General features: G+C 43.2%; 2 protein-coding genes across 3 annotated transcripts in view; one reads left to right on the top strand and one right to left on the bottom strand.

Moving 5' to 3' along the window:
- Positions 1-16,535, top strand: part of dph1 (diphthamide biosynthesis 1) — a 279,042-nt gene that overhangs the window by 64,658 nt on the left and 197,849 nt on the right. The gene's annotated exons all lie outside the window — the stretch shown is intronic.
- Positions 2,584-16,535, bottom strand: part of rtn4rl1b (reticulon 4 receptor-like 1b) — a 135,070-nt gene continuing 121,118 nt past the window's right edge. For both annotated transcript variants that reach the window (XM_052077515.1, XM_052077516.1), the window contains 2 exons: positions 6,564-7,015; positions 2,584-5,099 (listed from right to left, as the gene is read on the bottom strand). In XM_052077515.1, coding sequence (XP_051933475.1) covers positions 4,212-5,099; positions 6,564-7,015 — 1,340 coding nt within the window. In that variant the 3' untranslated portion in view covers positions 2,584-4,211. The remainder of the gene's footprint in view (positions 5,100-6,563; positions 7,016-16,535) is intronic.

The following is a 16,535-nucleotide window of genomic DNA, read 5'->3' on the forward strand; positions in this document are numbered from 1 at the left end:
GCCTGCTTTTAATTAAACACCACACAGTAGTGACAGTGAGTCAATTAAAAAACAAATGGAAAGCGATAGTCCGAGCTGATGTTATTTTAGTGGCTCTGCCATAAAATGTAATGGACAATTTCATGATGTGCTTATAAAGGAAGCCTTCAACCACGGGTGCTAATATTTTAGCCAAAGTTATATATACAATATATATATATATATTTTATTCTGTACTAACAATTTGCTGAAAAGAGTGTGCTCTTTCGGAAATGCCGCCATAGCCCTGTCTAAATCAGTAAGCGGTATGGCAATTGGCGTCAAGGAAGGGTGGTGAAGTGATACATCTCGACTGAGAGCAAGGTTTTGAATGTTGTGGAGGAGCAAAATTTAGCTTGGCTTGGAATAGTCACGTGTTTGGGGCAGCGTCGCAGTTTCAACATGTTCGTATGTGCAATTAGAAACTTTGAGGGTGCCATCAATTTGTTGTGTATTTGGGGGGAATGGGGGGAGGGTCAGTCCCTAGTTGCAGGCCACTACTGTATTTGCGATTACTTGATTACCGTATTTGCCCAAATATAAGACAGCGTTTTTTGCATTGAAATAAGAGTCGTCTTATATTCGGGGTCTAGACATTTTACCCATTCACGACGTTAGATGGCGCCAGATATCATTGAAGCAAATGCTGAACTTGACTCCCCAGGCCAAAGTGAACCCCTGCCATGAAAAATAAAAATAGCGGTAGGGGTAAGAAGGAAAAGAGAAGAAAATAATAGAAGAGGAATAACAGAAAACGGAGAAACGTAATAACAATCTGGAGAAAAGTGGGTTGAAGATCGGCCAGTTTAACCGGCAGCTGAGGAGAAGTTATGATGTACGGTAATTTACTTTTCAAAAACCAGAAGCCATTCATTTACGAATGTGATTGCCCTTTCGATTTGAATGAGGCAAAATAACATGCTTTTTCTCTCAAATATATTGTTCTAATCATTGGTTTCAGATGTACTGTAATTATTTTCTGTATAAAAATTAATTTGGTGTTCAAAATGTCTTTTTTCAAATTTGAGTCTTGAAAAAGAGGGGGTCGTCTTATAATAGGGGCCATCTTATATTTGGGCCAATACGGTAATAATCTTCAGGTGTTTTATCCCATCGATGTCTGTGTGGCTGTGTTTCTACGTCCTCCAGCAGTTCACAAGAGACGTCGCGTGTGCCGAGGAAGCCGGTCGAATAGGTGAGCGGGGACGTCATGGAGCGAGTGGCTCTGTAATTAGGAAAATCACAGCTGCATTGACAGCGGGGAGCCGTTGTGTTTGCCACACGGCAGAGTGAGGCGACCCAAACAAGTCAAAATTGTCTTCGCTCAGGTCCCCTGCAGAGGACAACACTTTGTCGTCGGACTGAAATGTACACGACAGACATGTCGCTTTGTTTAAACAGACTTGATTGAAATATTCAAAAGTGAGTACAGTCATCACTTGCTATATCGCGCTTCACTGGATGGCTGATTTTTAAAAAAATCGTATTGTGATTATTTTTCCACACTGATTGTAGTGTTATTTACCGGTATTCATTTATTGTGTGTTTGTTCAAAATAAACCAAACCCATATTAGCTCGCAATATCAATATTGAGCGAAGGAAAAAAAACAGATTTTTCAAAATCGTTCAGGCCAAATATAAAGTAGGATTTGATATATATATTTGTCTTACTTGAAAATAATCTTGACTATATCTTGTTTTGATTGTAAGGTGCCCTTGAGTGTTTTGAAAGGCGCTTAGAAATGAAATCTATTATTATTATTCTATCATTTCATAATTTTTTGTCTGTTTCCCCCTTTGTTTTAACTAGCGTGATAGATGTTTGCGTGTGCGCTAACAAGCTTGTTAGCTACTCCCACACATGAGCTCTCACAAATAAATAAAAATGCGCTCTCACTGCTTTCCCCGTTTATTGAACTGCTCGCTTATACATGAAGCCAGAGAATAGAGACTTCTTCAGCAACTTTGTCGAAGCTTATTGCATCAAAGACGTCTGGCCGATATGTTGCGAGTTTGGTGGTTTTGTTGCTGATGCTGAGAGTAGGAGTCTGTTCGCAATAATTTCAGGCATTTGCGCCGGTTTATCACGTGACCAATTTCTGTCTTTTAAACGCAGAAACACGTAGAAGTGTAGAAAATATACTCGAGGCTTAGTCATGAAAACAAAATACTTTCCAAATAGCACTCGTGCTTTCAGGTTTTTAATCAAACTGCAGCATCTTTTTTGTTTCTTCACTCCGCTCAAGAGGATGAACTTCCTTTGAGTTCCTCTTGTATTTGAGCAAAGACTTGTCAACACGATGCACAGGAGGATTCTATTTCTTTGCATGCTGCGGCTGTATTTCCACAGGGGGTGGGTGGGGGGGCTTGACTGCTAGCTAGAGCAAAAATATAGAGGGTAGAACCTGAAAAGAGATCCACATTTGTTGACAGACCAATTTCTTGTTCACCTGGGGAAAAGAATATATGAATGGAGCGGCAATAAAATGAAAGCGACATTGATTTATCTCCGAGCAAGTCTATAAAACATCAGAGCATCAATAAACAGACTCGGGCTGCCACGGTGAGACATACGAAGATATAGATTTTAATATCTTTAGAAATTTTTTTTCTGAGTCTTGGGATGAGGCAGCGCGGAACGCACTGGCAACATAAAGAACGCACAGATGCAAAACAATTGAACGAGAGAGGACGCATGATGATAACTTTGTGCATTCACAAATGACGGTTCTGAAAATATAGCATGAAAAAAAAAATGCTCGATAAAATCAAAATGCCTCCCGTTTTAAGGAGCCAAAACCCTGTTGTCATAATTGATGCCACTGATATATACTGTATATATATTTTTTTCCTCATAGTTTGACAGGAAATGTAAGATATCAGCACGCTAATCTGTTCCATTGTTACATCATCAATACAAATACCATCGTAGTCCATTAGAGGGAGGCACATTAGCTCCAGAAGTTGGCTGGCACATCACATAGTTGTCCGTCAGTCAATGTGTGCTTCACAGAATTCCTTTAGGACCTCAGTTGCGATTGTCCTGGATCGCAACGGATCCCAGAATGAGGGGCAGAAGTCTTTTCCCATTTGCCATGCTCCTTTTGAATGGTTCTTTTGTATTGGACTCAAATCACACAAGTCGGGTCAAATAGCACACACAGCCCACAAATATTATTTTTTTGTTATTTATTTTTTCCTCCTCCCTCCAGTCTTGTATGCCAATGACAAGTGAGTCTGGATAAAATGTCTTCCTCAGTTTGCGATGAGCAGTCGGTTGGCGGGCTCAGTTCGACATCAGTTCACTGTGCAAACTGACAAAGCCCTGTTTGACTTTTCCTGCTGGCCCCGCTGCATGGGTTCATCGTTAAGTCCACGCTGTGTCTTGAAAAGTAAAAAAATAAAACAACAAAAAAAAGCACGACATACAGAAACATTGGTGGCTTCATCACCCGAAGACGGAACCAAGCGAATGGGTTATATCACATGGCAGTTCACGGCTTCCCGACACTATTAGCAGCTTCACATCCAGTCGGGCAGTGGCGAATGTGTGTAAATAAATGAGAAGGCAGCCTCATGTGTTGAGGGGGGGGTTAATTGCTAGCTTACTGTGTGGAGTTGGTTGGAGCGATGTCTTGCTGTGAGTAAGCTTATTTTCCGTACCATGTATGGCCTTGACTCAACAGTGGCTATAAATTCCATTTTGTAACAGGAATATTTACATTCCTAGGTCTGTTAATGTACATTTTTTTCTGTTTTTGGACCTGCTGCTAGCAAGGAAGGAATTGGAGCGTGATAGAGGCCGTATACACAATCAGTCATCGACTCTCCAGTTTAATTGTATCGCACGATGGAGAAGACCAAATTTATGACTTGCAGCGATGACATGCCCGCCTCTGCATAATATTTGGTTATTGGAGGTCCAGAGCTGAAACAGACCAACAGAAAGACACATGAGCATGAAACCTGGCTTTAGTGGCAGTGCACGCTTGGTCTGCATGAACCTTTTGTCACTGGGATTCCCTGCAAGTCTTTCGGACGTTTTTATGCTTGTGCTCATCTGAATGGTTACGGTTCCTATACAATACTGAGACAAAATCACACTCGCACAAAAAGACACAGGGGCCAGGAGCAATAAAGTGTGTTGAGGGCCGTCTTCCTTCCAGTAACCTTTGACCAGACCCGCCGTAGATCAGCGCAGAAAAATGTCAGCATTTGTTGTCGTCAAGGCAACCACAAGGGCGTAGACATATAATAAGGGCCGGGATAAGGTCGCCCGGTTGTTGGCTTGCTGAACCCCGCTAGGGGGTCGAACAGTGGTCCGCGGAACACACTTGTGCTTTCTTCTCGTGACGGTCCCGTCTGGGGACGTGTGATCGTGTTTTCCGCCATCGGAGAAGTCCGGAGAGGAATCTTCCTTGTCCGCCATGACCTCCTTCGTGTGGTGGACCTCGTTGTCGCCCTTCCCTTTGCTCCCCCGACTGCGGTTCTTCGCGCAGTTGCGAGGACGGCCGGCCCTGGAGGGGTTCACCACGTTGTTCTGCCCCCCAGAGCCCGCCACTACGCCGCGATTCATGAACGGTGGGCTGACTGTGCCGGATAAGTTGTTGGTCTGGGCTCTGGATTCCGAATTTGGGGAACAGTTGGGGAAGTCCTCCTTGTGCAGTTCCTTCAGGTCTTTTCCAACCATGTCCATAGGCGTCTGGCAGCCTACAGAGGACGTTGAGCCTCTGAAACGTTTCAACCACTCCCAGAGCGTGAGGGCCTTGCAGTCACATGACCAGGGGTTGTCATTGAGACGCAGGTATTCTAGAGCGGGCAGCGTGTCCAGGCTGTTCCCTGACAGTTGCATGAGGGAGTTGTTAAACAGATAGAGGGTGGTGAGACGTTTGAGGTCATGAAACGCCAGGTGGTGAACCCACTCGATCTGATTTTGGTGCAGAAGGAGACGATCCAGGGCATGAAGACCCCGAAAGGTGTTCTGGTTGAGTCTCCACAGGTGATTTCCGTGGAGGAACAGGTGGCTCAGATTGTGGAGGTCAGCGAATGTGTCATCCTGCAGGAATTTCAGATGATTTTGCTGAGGAGACCAGATGACAAAGCAGTGTAGTTAATTTCACTATCGGTAAAATGGTACACTAAGGTTACAAAAATCCACGGCAAAATGTACATGAACGTGTTTTCTACAGTCTGGGAATGTTTGTGAGGTCAATGACATAGAATAAGAGACCGCAGTTGTCATATGTGGCCTTGTTCTTTCCAAATTGATTTGCTCGAAGTGAGGGGCTACGTCATGTATGACAGAAAACAGGATTTCCAAAAACCGTTCCTTCAAATTTACTTTCCCAGCATGGTTGAAGATGTTCTTTGTGAAGACTTCAAGTGGGACCAAGCACACCCAAGATCCATTTGGTAAATAATTAAGAGGTGTTATCTTTCAGATTCTCACCATATGGACATGTTCAACTGGTTGCTCTTCCCCCTTACGGTTGACCCGTTGCATGCCCCGTTGCATGCCCCAATAAATCGGCTTTTGATCTTAACTCATGCAAAATGTAGAAAACTAATGAGCTGCGCCTGATGAATAGTAATGACTAGATGGTCGGGGAGGAAAAAAAAAAATCTGAGAAAACATCTTTTGCCTCGGCGCCCTAAAACACGAGTGGAAATGTTGTGCTGACTTGGTAAAATGCCGCCTCCTCGCTTCTGTTGCTTTGACCCTCGAGCAAAGAAGCCGAGGCACTGGTGATGAACTGATTATTTAGAGAGGCGAGCTCTGTTTGAGTCAATTAAAATGTTTCCAATGAACTTGAAGTGAGTGCAATGAAACTCCTCTACAATGAAACATACATGGGCGAAAATACCCCCTAGTGTGAAAAAATTTTCATGCTTTAAAGTCATTCCCACTTTCCTACCCCTCATACAACGAAAAAAAAACCCTGTTGCGTTATACGATATCTTTTTCTCTGCTCTTGCCTCGCGACAAGATTCACTACAACGAAGACTAATCCAACAGCGACCTCTACTGCTTCATTCTGAAACAGCAACCACCTTGTTTACACATGCGCAGTAGTCCAGGAAGTATTTGTTATTGTTCGTTTCAGATGCAGCAAGAACGTTGCGTTGCTAAAATGGTTACAAAACGGACCTTTGGATGTCAAGGGGCTAAGACGAGAAGAGCGCTGACGCTGGAAGAGAGGGTAAAAGTGATCAAAATGGAAGACGGAGGAAGCAAAATAAAAGACAGTATCCAAGAAATTGATGTTGGTGAAAGTGAATGCTGATCGTAAATTTCGCAATTTCTTTCACTTTTTTCTTTCTCCGCTGACTATATGAAGTATCAAATAAGCGTATGCTCATACTTACGCACTATTGGAATAAAAATCAAGAGTACACATATGTTTGTATGTGCGTGTATGTGAGTGTTTACATCTGAGATCAAATTTGCTACAGTGAAAACCCCCTTGTTGTGAAAAATTTCTTGCTGCAAACATGATTTCGTTGTAGAGGTTTTTCACTGTATGAGGAAAGATATTGGAATTACCTGCAAGTGGAGATACTGCAGGCTCCTTAGTCCTTGGAAGATGTTATTGGGAAGCGAGCTCAGTCCGCAGCGGTACAGGTGGAGAGCGCTGAGCCGGTTCAACCCGTGGAACGTGTCTTCTGCCAGCGAGCGCAGGTGGCGATTATCTCCCAAATCCAGCTCCTCCAGCAGCACGAAGCCGTGGAAGGTCGACGGCTCGATGTATGTGATGTTGTTGGAGTATATCCAGAGGGTCACTGTGTTGGAACTGAAGTGACCTCTGAGAAGCCGGTGGATCTTGTTGTTCTGCAGGAAGATCCGTTCGCTGTCGGGCGGGATGCCTTCGGGGACCGTCAGGAAGTTGTGCGCTTGGCACGAGACTGTGCTCGGCGCTGTGTAGCAAATGCAGTGACGCGGGCAGGACCAGGAAAACTCCAGGCCGCAGAGAACCAGCAGGAACTCCAGCCCGCACCCTGCACATTAAAAGACGCAAATTAGAGGCAGACTCTCTTGTCGATGAAGTCGAAACTAAGCATCTGTCCAGAGGGAATGCCCCACAAATTTTCCGATCATTTCTATGCAAACCTAAGGATTGTCCCCCGTTGCCTCACACAGCCCGAAGCCGCTGTGTTTACACCCACAGCGCCGAAGAGAACAAACAATAACGACCCCTCCAAGTGAGTCCCCGAGCAGCACAAATGATGCGATTTCATATAGTGAGTGCGCCACCTTCTGAGAATGATCCACGACGAGCCTTTTGCTCTCTCTTCCATTTCCGTCGCTTGTCAACCAGCCGACGTAGGCCGCGATCGGTCCATTTGCCAGCGAAATTGGCCGTGGAGCGTTTATTTAAACATGTGTTAAGAAGCTCCGAGGCACTTCTTGATCAACGGCATGATTTGCCAGCTCCTGCGGGACGGGAGATGTGACTTAGCCACATTTCTTCGCGTCTTAAATGAGCCCGGCACATGGGCCGTTTGGCAAGCTGAGTCCGACAAACTCTTGGCTGCCTTCCACTCGGTTTATTATTCACCGTACAGAGAAGGTCTGATTCACTGCTTCTAATCGATACGCCCCCGTTGCCTTTTAAGTAACCCTATAATCCGGGGTCTTTTATGCCGGGAGCTCTCTGCCAAAGAGACAAGCATATATTTTTTCTGCGCATTCTCACGAGGCACAACAAAATTGTGACATTGAGCGTCGGATTTCACCGACCTTTAACAGTCATTCAGCACACTGTTGTGACACCTGAACAGGCGTATGCTCTCCTGGGTTTGGCTCTAATGCGGGTTGCTAAACCCTGCCGGTGGGCAACACACCACATGCAGGTGTTCTCTCTGCAATCGTTTTTCATGCTGTTGAGCACTGTCAGAATGCGTCTTGAAAAAAATATTTTGACCTCTATCAAAACAGGGATGGCATGTTTTACCCACAATATTTTTCTCCGTCAACTAGAAAGCAGTTTCTTCCTTATTGTTATCTCTTTTCTGCCTCAATCATTTTGCCATTTCTGTAGAGGCGTATCATGCTCGGCCTGGACTGACGCAGTAAATAGGTTTGCCTTGCTCTCGGGAAATAAAGCTTTGCTTTATTTATTCGACAAGAAACGTTTTTTGTTTATTTTTTTGGATTCAGGTGCTGAGCTCGGTGTGGTAATTGAGATGGATCTTTCTCATCTTGGTCTGTTTAACAGTAAACAAACAGCAAGGCAACACCAAAAACATTAGCGCAACATTTTAGTTTTACATTTTAGTTGTCACGACAATCTCCTGACTGCACGACGACTCATCCGTCCACGAGGTACCATCATTTAGGAGACCGATCTCACTCGCCTATCACTAATTCTATTTCTTGCATACCATTTCCATTAACGCTTTGCTTCATGCATGTGTGTCCTCGGTGGAATTAGATTGATGGCAAAATGGGGAAAATGATCCGAGAGGGCAGGAGAAAGACAGACAGGCAGGCAACGATAAGCCTGACATAAAAGAAATGTGAGGCGATAGCAATGCTTGAGATTGTGACAGACTTCTGAGTCTCTGATGTGCACCTTCTCTTACGTACACAAATAAACCCCGCCCCCTTGCTCCGCTGGTTCTTCAGACTCTCCTGACTGACGCCTTGTATTTGCACGGCCTGCAAAAACATGGCACCGTATGTACAGTACAACAGTTGTCTTCCAAAGTGCTATTTTCGATGAAATGACATGCCTTGTAGACCTAAATCCATTCAGCCCACACTTTTTGACAATAAGGTTGCAATGTTGTTTCAACCTGGGGCTGTACAAGAATCGGCGCTGAAAACTAACACCGAATCTGAATATCTGGATTCCAGTCAGAACGGGTCCTAGCGAATCGTCTTCAGCGAGGACTATTTGGATGACCCTTGCATCTATGCAAATATTTGGCCAGCTATGAGCATGAAATTCAGCCGTTTTAAGCCGAATCTCACGGAATGTCTTTGCGACCTTGAACAAACCCTGGTGGGGGTGGGGGGGGGGGTGTTGGAACCTTGTTACGTGAGCACACAATAGCAAACCTTCACCGCTCTGTGAGATTGCGCCTTAAGCAGTCAGTCAATAAAGCCCAGCACGGCCTCTCACGCCATCCTAGCAAAAAACAAAATGGAGTTTTGCAAACCCGATGGAAACCATCTCAGTTAGCTAGGATAAGGCAATTATATCACAAGGGGGACAGATTTAAAATGGGACTAAGGAGAAAAAAAATGAACAGTGCGAGACCGTGGACATTAATGTTCAGTTATTTACAGTGAAAAGGACAACATCTACATAGGGTTGATACACTGTGTCAACGCATTGGTGTTTTGACAGTGTTATGAGTGTTCACAACATTAATCGAAAAATAAATTTTGGCAGCTATTGTGAATTCTTCAGTTTGTCTTTGTTTTTTTTAAATCAGTTGTTGAGTAGCACACTTAGCAGTACACAAAGAATCTCATTATGTTACAAAATGGACGTGTAAGGTTATCTTTTGACAATACTACACAAGCCCCGAAAGAAGATTATTGTTTCTGGGTCACGTTAGCTAATTACAAGCCCTAACCCCGCCTTCTTAACCAGAGATGATAGACGGTCTCAATTTGTTTTTACCTCGCAGAAGGTTGTTTTGCCCCCCTTTAACCCCCTTAATCTTCAAGCTAACCTTTTTTTCCTGCGAGACTGAGCAATAGAAATAGATAAAGGAACCAAACGGGACGGATATAGTCCCTTGATAGACAATGAGAAGTTATTGTGCCGAATGCAAATGCAACAAGGTTCACACAGGTTTGCCCTCATGAATAAACCATGCACGCTAATAGGAGGGGGACTGCCGAGCTGCATGACTGTGGCACTCGCCAGACGGGACAAGCGCCTTTTCTCTCTAAAGACTACGATTGGACCTGGATGTATTTCCACTGTAAGATGATTGCAAAGAACGATGTGCTCGCTGACATCTTAAGTAAAATGCTGGTTTATTGATCAAGTGTGTGTGTGTGTGTGTGTGTGTGTGTGTGTGCGCGTGCGTGCATGTATATGAATGAACTTGTCGCTACTATAAATATAAAATATAATGTAACCGTAGCTTGAAAGAAAATTCGATACGTATTGCAATGTATTTTAAAGTGGAACGATTCGATTCCCTTCCACTCGATGCACTTGATTCCATGCATCTTTTCCATTTTTTTTCTACTTTTCTCCCCAATTTTTTTTCTTCTTAGGCCCCTAATTCGCATTCACGCCTGTCCAAGAAGCTATGTATTAGTTCCACCGAGTCTTGTATTTCTCCATGCTGGCAAAGCAAATGGCAAACATACCTTTTCATTGGCTTGTTTGGTATTTTATGGCCTTGAAACGTTTTCCCCATAAGAGGAAATTAAGGTAAAAACTAACTCCTTAACACCGGAACTTGCAATGCCACCTATTAACCCGTTCATTTTCAATCGTGATACAGTGAAACTCCACTACAACGACATCAGGTTTGCAACAACAAATTTTTCACAACAGGGGGGTTTTCACTGTAGCAAATTCCATCTCAGATATAAATACACACATACACGCACACACAAACATATGTGTACTCTTTATTTGTATTCTAATAGTGCATAAGTATGAGCATACGCTTATTTGACACTTCATATAGTCAGCGTAGAAAGAAAAAAAGGGAAAGAAATTGCGAAATTTAGGATCAGCATTCACTTTTACTTACATCAATTTCTTGGATAATGTCTTTTATTTTGCTTCCTCCGTCTTTCATTTTGATCATTTTTCACCTTTCCTCCAGCGTCAGAGCTCTTTTTGTCTTAGCTGCTTTACATCCAAAGGTCCGTTTTGTAGCTATTTTAGCAATGCAACGTTCTTGCTGGGTCTGAAACTAACAATAACATATACTTCCTGGACTACTGCACATGTGTAAACCGGTGTAGTGGTTGCTGTTGCAGTTTCCAAATGAAGCAGTAGAGGTCGCTGTTGGATTAGACTTTGTTGTAGTGAATCTCTTTGCGAAGCAAGAGCAGAGAAAAAGATTTTGTATAACGCAACGGGCTTTTTTTTCATTGTATGGGGGGCAGGAGAGTGGGAATGATGTTAATGCATGAATGTTTTTTCACACTAGGGGATATTTTCGCCCATGTAGGTCTCGTTGTAGAGGAGTTTCACTGTAACTTGATGAGCTGTCAACTGTAGTAACCGCAGTCCCTTTAAGGGTAAAAAATAAATAAATAAACGAGCAGATGTGGAGGTTTTGGCAACATCTACCGAATAGCAAGAAGACAATGGCCTCAGGGATCAGATGGATATGTGTGTCAACATCATCCAACATGCATGAACATGCTGTCATCGATCCTTCCCACCGTTGTTGACACATAGCATCGTCATGCATGTTGGCTTATGTAAAATTCCTACTGGAGCGCCGAGTTAAGGCGGCAAGCTGTGCGCCGTCACTCCATTCCCCGGCGAGCTTGTTTACATCTAGCGTGTTTGGATTTTTGTTTCCTGTGACGGCCAAGCGCGGGCAGAATGCTAAAAGAACCAGCGGGAATTACATCCGATGATTTTTGTCGTGTGTGTGTGCGTGTGTGTGAATGGAGACATTGATGGAGGGCAGATTAAGCATCTTAACGGGCATTATTAATGGGGCTTGTTCCCTTTGTGTCACCGCGTGCGATACGAGTCTCTTCGTGTCAAATTAACCGTCGCAGGCACAGACTCGAGTCGAGTTGGCAACTGACCCAGCGCCTTACATCAGCAGAAAGAGCATCAAGATAGAGAAGAGAGCGTAGTGGAGAGCTCGGGATGCATCTGTCGGGGTCGTGCGTTTGATCACCAACACTTGTCTGTTCCAGGCTTCTTGTCGTTTTGGATTTTTTTTCATGAGTTTTTACTTCATTTTGAATTGTTTTATTTATTTGTCTATTTATATACTTATTTAAATCAGTTTTTAGAGTGTTTATTAGGATGAATGTTTTCCAAAATGCTTTGTTTCATTCATTTTTATTAGCTTTCGTGTTAGTTTGTTCGTTTTTAATATTTGGAGTATTTTTAACATTTTTTTAAATACAAGTTGTAGTTTTAGTTACTTTTTTAAAGCATTTTTGTTTTTATTTAATTTCGTAGATGAAATTGTTTCCTTTTTTTTCCCCCATACATTTTCATTAACTATCGTAACCTTGGTGTGCTCTGGAGCTACACATTGGAGCTGTGCAATATCATCAAGGAGAAAAGGGACCCTAGACTTTGGTATTTTTCATAAATATGCATTTATTTATTTATTTATTTATTTATTTCTAATGATGGTGGTGTCCAAAAGGGATACAGATGATCTATCGCTTTCTGCATTGTCTTCCTGTTTGTTTCTGGATTATTTTTAAATTAAAATTTTGGTTTTTTTTGGGGGGGGTCTTCTTGTTCTGTCTATGGCCGGGACACACCAGGACTCACGTTCGCAGCGTGCATGAGGTCACTCATTTCCTAGGAGCTGAGTTTGAATGTAAACAAACAACTGCAGTTTCTTAACAGTGGATAGTTTGTCCACTGGTGACACACACATGGTCCAGCTCACTCGCCGTTTTAATGAGGACAAGTGGTACAAAATAGATATTTCATCTTGTCATTCCATTTACACCACAAACCACTTGAATGATAATTCCAAAAAGTGGTAAACACAATTCTGGGTCCGCCGTATTGACGGACACCTTCCAGCAACATTTTATGAATTCTACTTTGTCCAATGCCACACATCCCTGTGATATTTAATAGAAGTTGTTCAAAAAGCATTTGCATAATGAAAATACAGCGTGACCTGGCTCGAATTACATGACCGTATATGGGCATGGTATGCATCAAGGGGTTCCCATGAGAATGTAGACCTGATATTCGGTACCACCTTGCACACAAAGAATGCACAGTTCAACAGTGGTCATTTCGGCTCCTCGTGCCGTAACTTGCTTCCAACCCTGCATCATCTCATTTTACTGCGTCAAATTGGACCAAAAGGATAATAAGATGCAACATCGATGAGGTTTACACAGAAACCCACTCTAAATATACGAGTTTATATAAATCCTCTCTCCCCAGCGGGGAAAGCTCTTCTCAGAATAAAACATCCTCTTCTGAGGTTTTCCAGTGTGAGTCGGTGATTGCATATTTATTCTAATTAAGTTGCACGTAACGCAAGAAAGGCAGCCATTTGCACGCAGGGCTTCATAAACACTAATCAACATCTCGCGTTGACATTTCCAAATGTTTATGATGATGTTAGGGGCGCTGATTGCCACCATTAAGCTTGAACAGCCCCCCCCCCCCAGCCCCCACACACACACTTGCCCTGATGCCGAATTCGTCTGCCAAATGGCATCGATTTGGTCTCATTTGTCATTGGCAGGGCATAAAGCTGTGCTGGGTTTGCAGACTGCTCTTCCATGTGCAGGAGTTAGGAAAGGAAAAGGAAGGTAGCAGCCATCAATGACACTGTGCAGGACCAGAAAGAACATTCCAGAAAAATAAAAATGTGTTTTGCTGCAGAGGCGTTGACGTAGCAAGTAACTGCCTTCAATTACACACGCGCCCGTCTATTGTTGTTGTCTGCTTTTGCCAGTGCCTTAACAGCCTCATTAGGATCCTTTTTCCTAGTAACAAGTAAAAGACTCATTAAAAAATGTCTTAGCTATGTCAAATAATGTCTCATTTTAAATATTTTTTTTGGTGTTTGGTTGTTTTTGTGGTTGAGCTCCTCTGTGATTGTGTCAGCTTTGTGTGCAAATGATATGCTCAGAAAAGCCGCATTAGAATCCTAATGGTGTTGTGCCGATTTACGGTTTAATCAGTTCCCGCGGTGGGACTTCACGGCCCCGCTCGCATTCACATCCGAGCGTGGCCGTGGATTTCTTGTCAGTCACTTGGCTCTCATTGAAAACCCACCAAGATGATGGTCCATATCAAAGCAACAATGCTCAAATGTCAGTTGTATTCAGAAATTTCTTGTATATTCGCTACCAGTCATGATTCAAAGTGATGGCTGAATTGCAAGGTTTCTGCCGGAATTTAGGATTGGGGGATTTCACGTTGAATGAAGACATCAGGGAAGGAAATGCTCATGTTCAGTCTGTCCGCAAGATAACCCATTTGTTGAGGAGCTAAAGTTACTGGCCAAAGCCTCCAACCAGGTTCGGTGGTAAAATTCTGACATGCAATACCTGCCACTTGCATAAGATTTAGCTTTTATATATATTTAAACACCGTATTTTCTGTATTCCGATGCGCCTTATGGATCAATAATCTGATTACTTGGACATAGTATTTTAAATGTTCTGTCAAGCCCTTTGTTACAGCTGCATGTGGTTGTGAAGGCTCGATAGAAATAAGGCTGTATTGTATTGAATTCTCTTGAGGGTAGCTCCGTCTAGTGGACACACAATGTAACAGTGACCACCATTATAGCTTCTCTTTTATGCCCCTTATAATGCGGTGTGCCCTAAATATGAAAACAGTTTTAAGATAGACCATTCATTGAAGATGCGCCTTACACTCCAAAGCGCCTTATAGTGCGGGGATATATATATATATATATATATATATATATATACACACACACACACACACACACACACACACATCTTCTTCTCCTTTCGGCTTGTCCCTTTTCAGGGGTTGCCACAGCGAGTCATTAATTTCCATCTTTCCCTGTTCTCTGCATCCTTTACTCTGACTCCAACTAACCTGCATGTCTTCCCTCACGGCATCCATGAATCTCCTCTTTGGCCTCCCTCTCCGTCTCCTACCTGGTAGCTCCATCCATCCAGTCCGGGTGAAGACAACCAAATATTGTATAACATACGAAACTTTTTGGGGAAAAAAAAGTACCCAATATTTTTTCATTGAATATTCTTATGAAATTAAAATGCCTTCTTCCTAATAAATGCCTCCATGCAAGCAAGTAAATAACCCCCCCCCCCCCACCCCCCATTAGAAATTGTTAGTCGTATCGGCTGACTTGTGATTGTTTCTTTTTCCAAGGAGAGATGGGTGATAAAATTGACTGTAACATTGTGCATGGGCAAACAACAAGAGTCAGCTGAAGGTTGCAGCAACACAGATGAAGTATCCGATTTGTTCAAAGTGCTTATCTACAAACAAACACTAAACAAAGGCAAGCGTGATAAAACAAGAGGGATGCTTGAACATTAAAAAAAAGATAAGAAGATTAGCGTTCGGGCAAGTGACGGCCCAATTACTCAGAAAAGCAGCTAAAAATATGCACGGAATGATGGCGGCGAAGTTCATTTGTTTCAAAGACGGAATTGAGGGAAGCGCGATGCAAAGGTTTAATATGCACACTGGAAATAATGCGGAACTTCATCGACCTCGAGTACTCACAAATTCACCTGGTCACTTTGACAGACACACAGGAGCTTCTTGGCTCCTTCGGGCTCTTGAAGCGTTCTCGTCATAGAACACGGACACTCACGCGCATGCCATTCAGATCCAAGGAAAGTCTCTGTCGAAGGGTTGAAGGCAATCACTTTCATTCATCATGGCAACAAACTGAAAAAAAAAACGAAGCACGAACCATTGCGCGGCCTCGGTGCCACGCTGGTGTGAGCGAACTAATGGCTCCTTTCAACGAACATAAATCATCCAAAGTGTGCCTATAGTTGATATACTGTAGTGCCATTACTTTGATGGAAAGCATTTGAAATGCAATCGTCGCCAATTCAAAAGCCGACAAACAACTGCTGAGGGTTATGTGCGATTACTCATAACCTTGACTCCACAAATGTGAAGTTCACGGAGGTGGCCGCAGTCGGTCGCTGACCCATGCTAACGTGGTCATGAAGTCATAGTTACAATAATTAATGAAACACACTCACAACAGCCCAAAATAGGAAGCGGTCACGTGAAAACAAATCACTGCGACTCAGCTCGTGGCTGCGCACACTAGCTCATTGTGCACAATTTGTCAATCTCAAAACATTTTTGTTGGTACCGTCGCAATCTGAGGACTGCTGTACTAGCATATCGTGCATGAGGGCATGTATTTCTACCGTTGGGAGACATATTTTTGGGCACTGTCTAGCTCAGGGATGGTCAACATTCTAAAAAAAGTATCCCTTTCTGCGCCTGATCAGTTTTACGTTATAATAACACCATTCACCACTAGATGGCAGCCATCAGTTCATTTCACTTCCACCTGTTCATCTCCTTTAGAGAAGAAGAATGATGCTGTCAGTCCATGATTGACCGTGCGGCGATTTTAGTCGCTCGAGTTGATGGAGACACTTTCAACACAGGTGAGGTCTATTGTGTGGTAGCAGTCTATACACTGAGATCTTTCCTTTTATGAGTCAGTGGACATGCACTTACTTTGAGCACTGGATTTTAGTCCTGCCAGCATAGGTTGGATAAAGCACTTGAGTGTTTATCTGTGCTAAGGTCAAAGTGAAAGGTTTAAAAATGAGAATGTCTAGTAGAGGCTTTCCATTGGAGTAGCCAATGATTTT

The sequence above is a fragment of the Hippocampus zosterae genome, chromosome 10 (assembly GCF_025434085.1).
Source record: "Hippocampus zosterae strain Florida chromosome 10, ASM2543408v3, whole genome shotgun sequence".
Taxonomy (NCBI): Eukaryota; Metazoa; Chordata; class Actinopteri; order Syngnathiformes; family Syngnathidae; genus Hippocampus; species Hippocampus zosterae.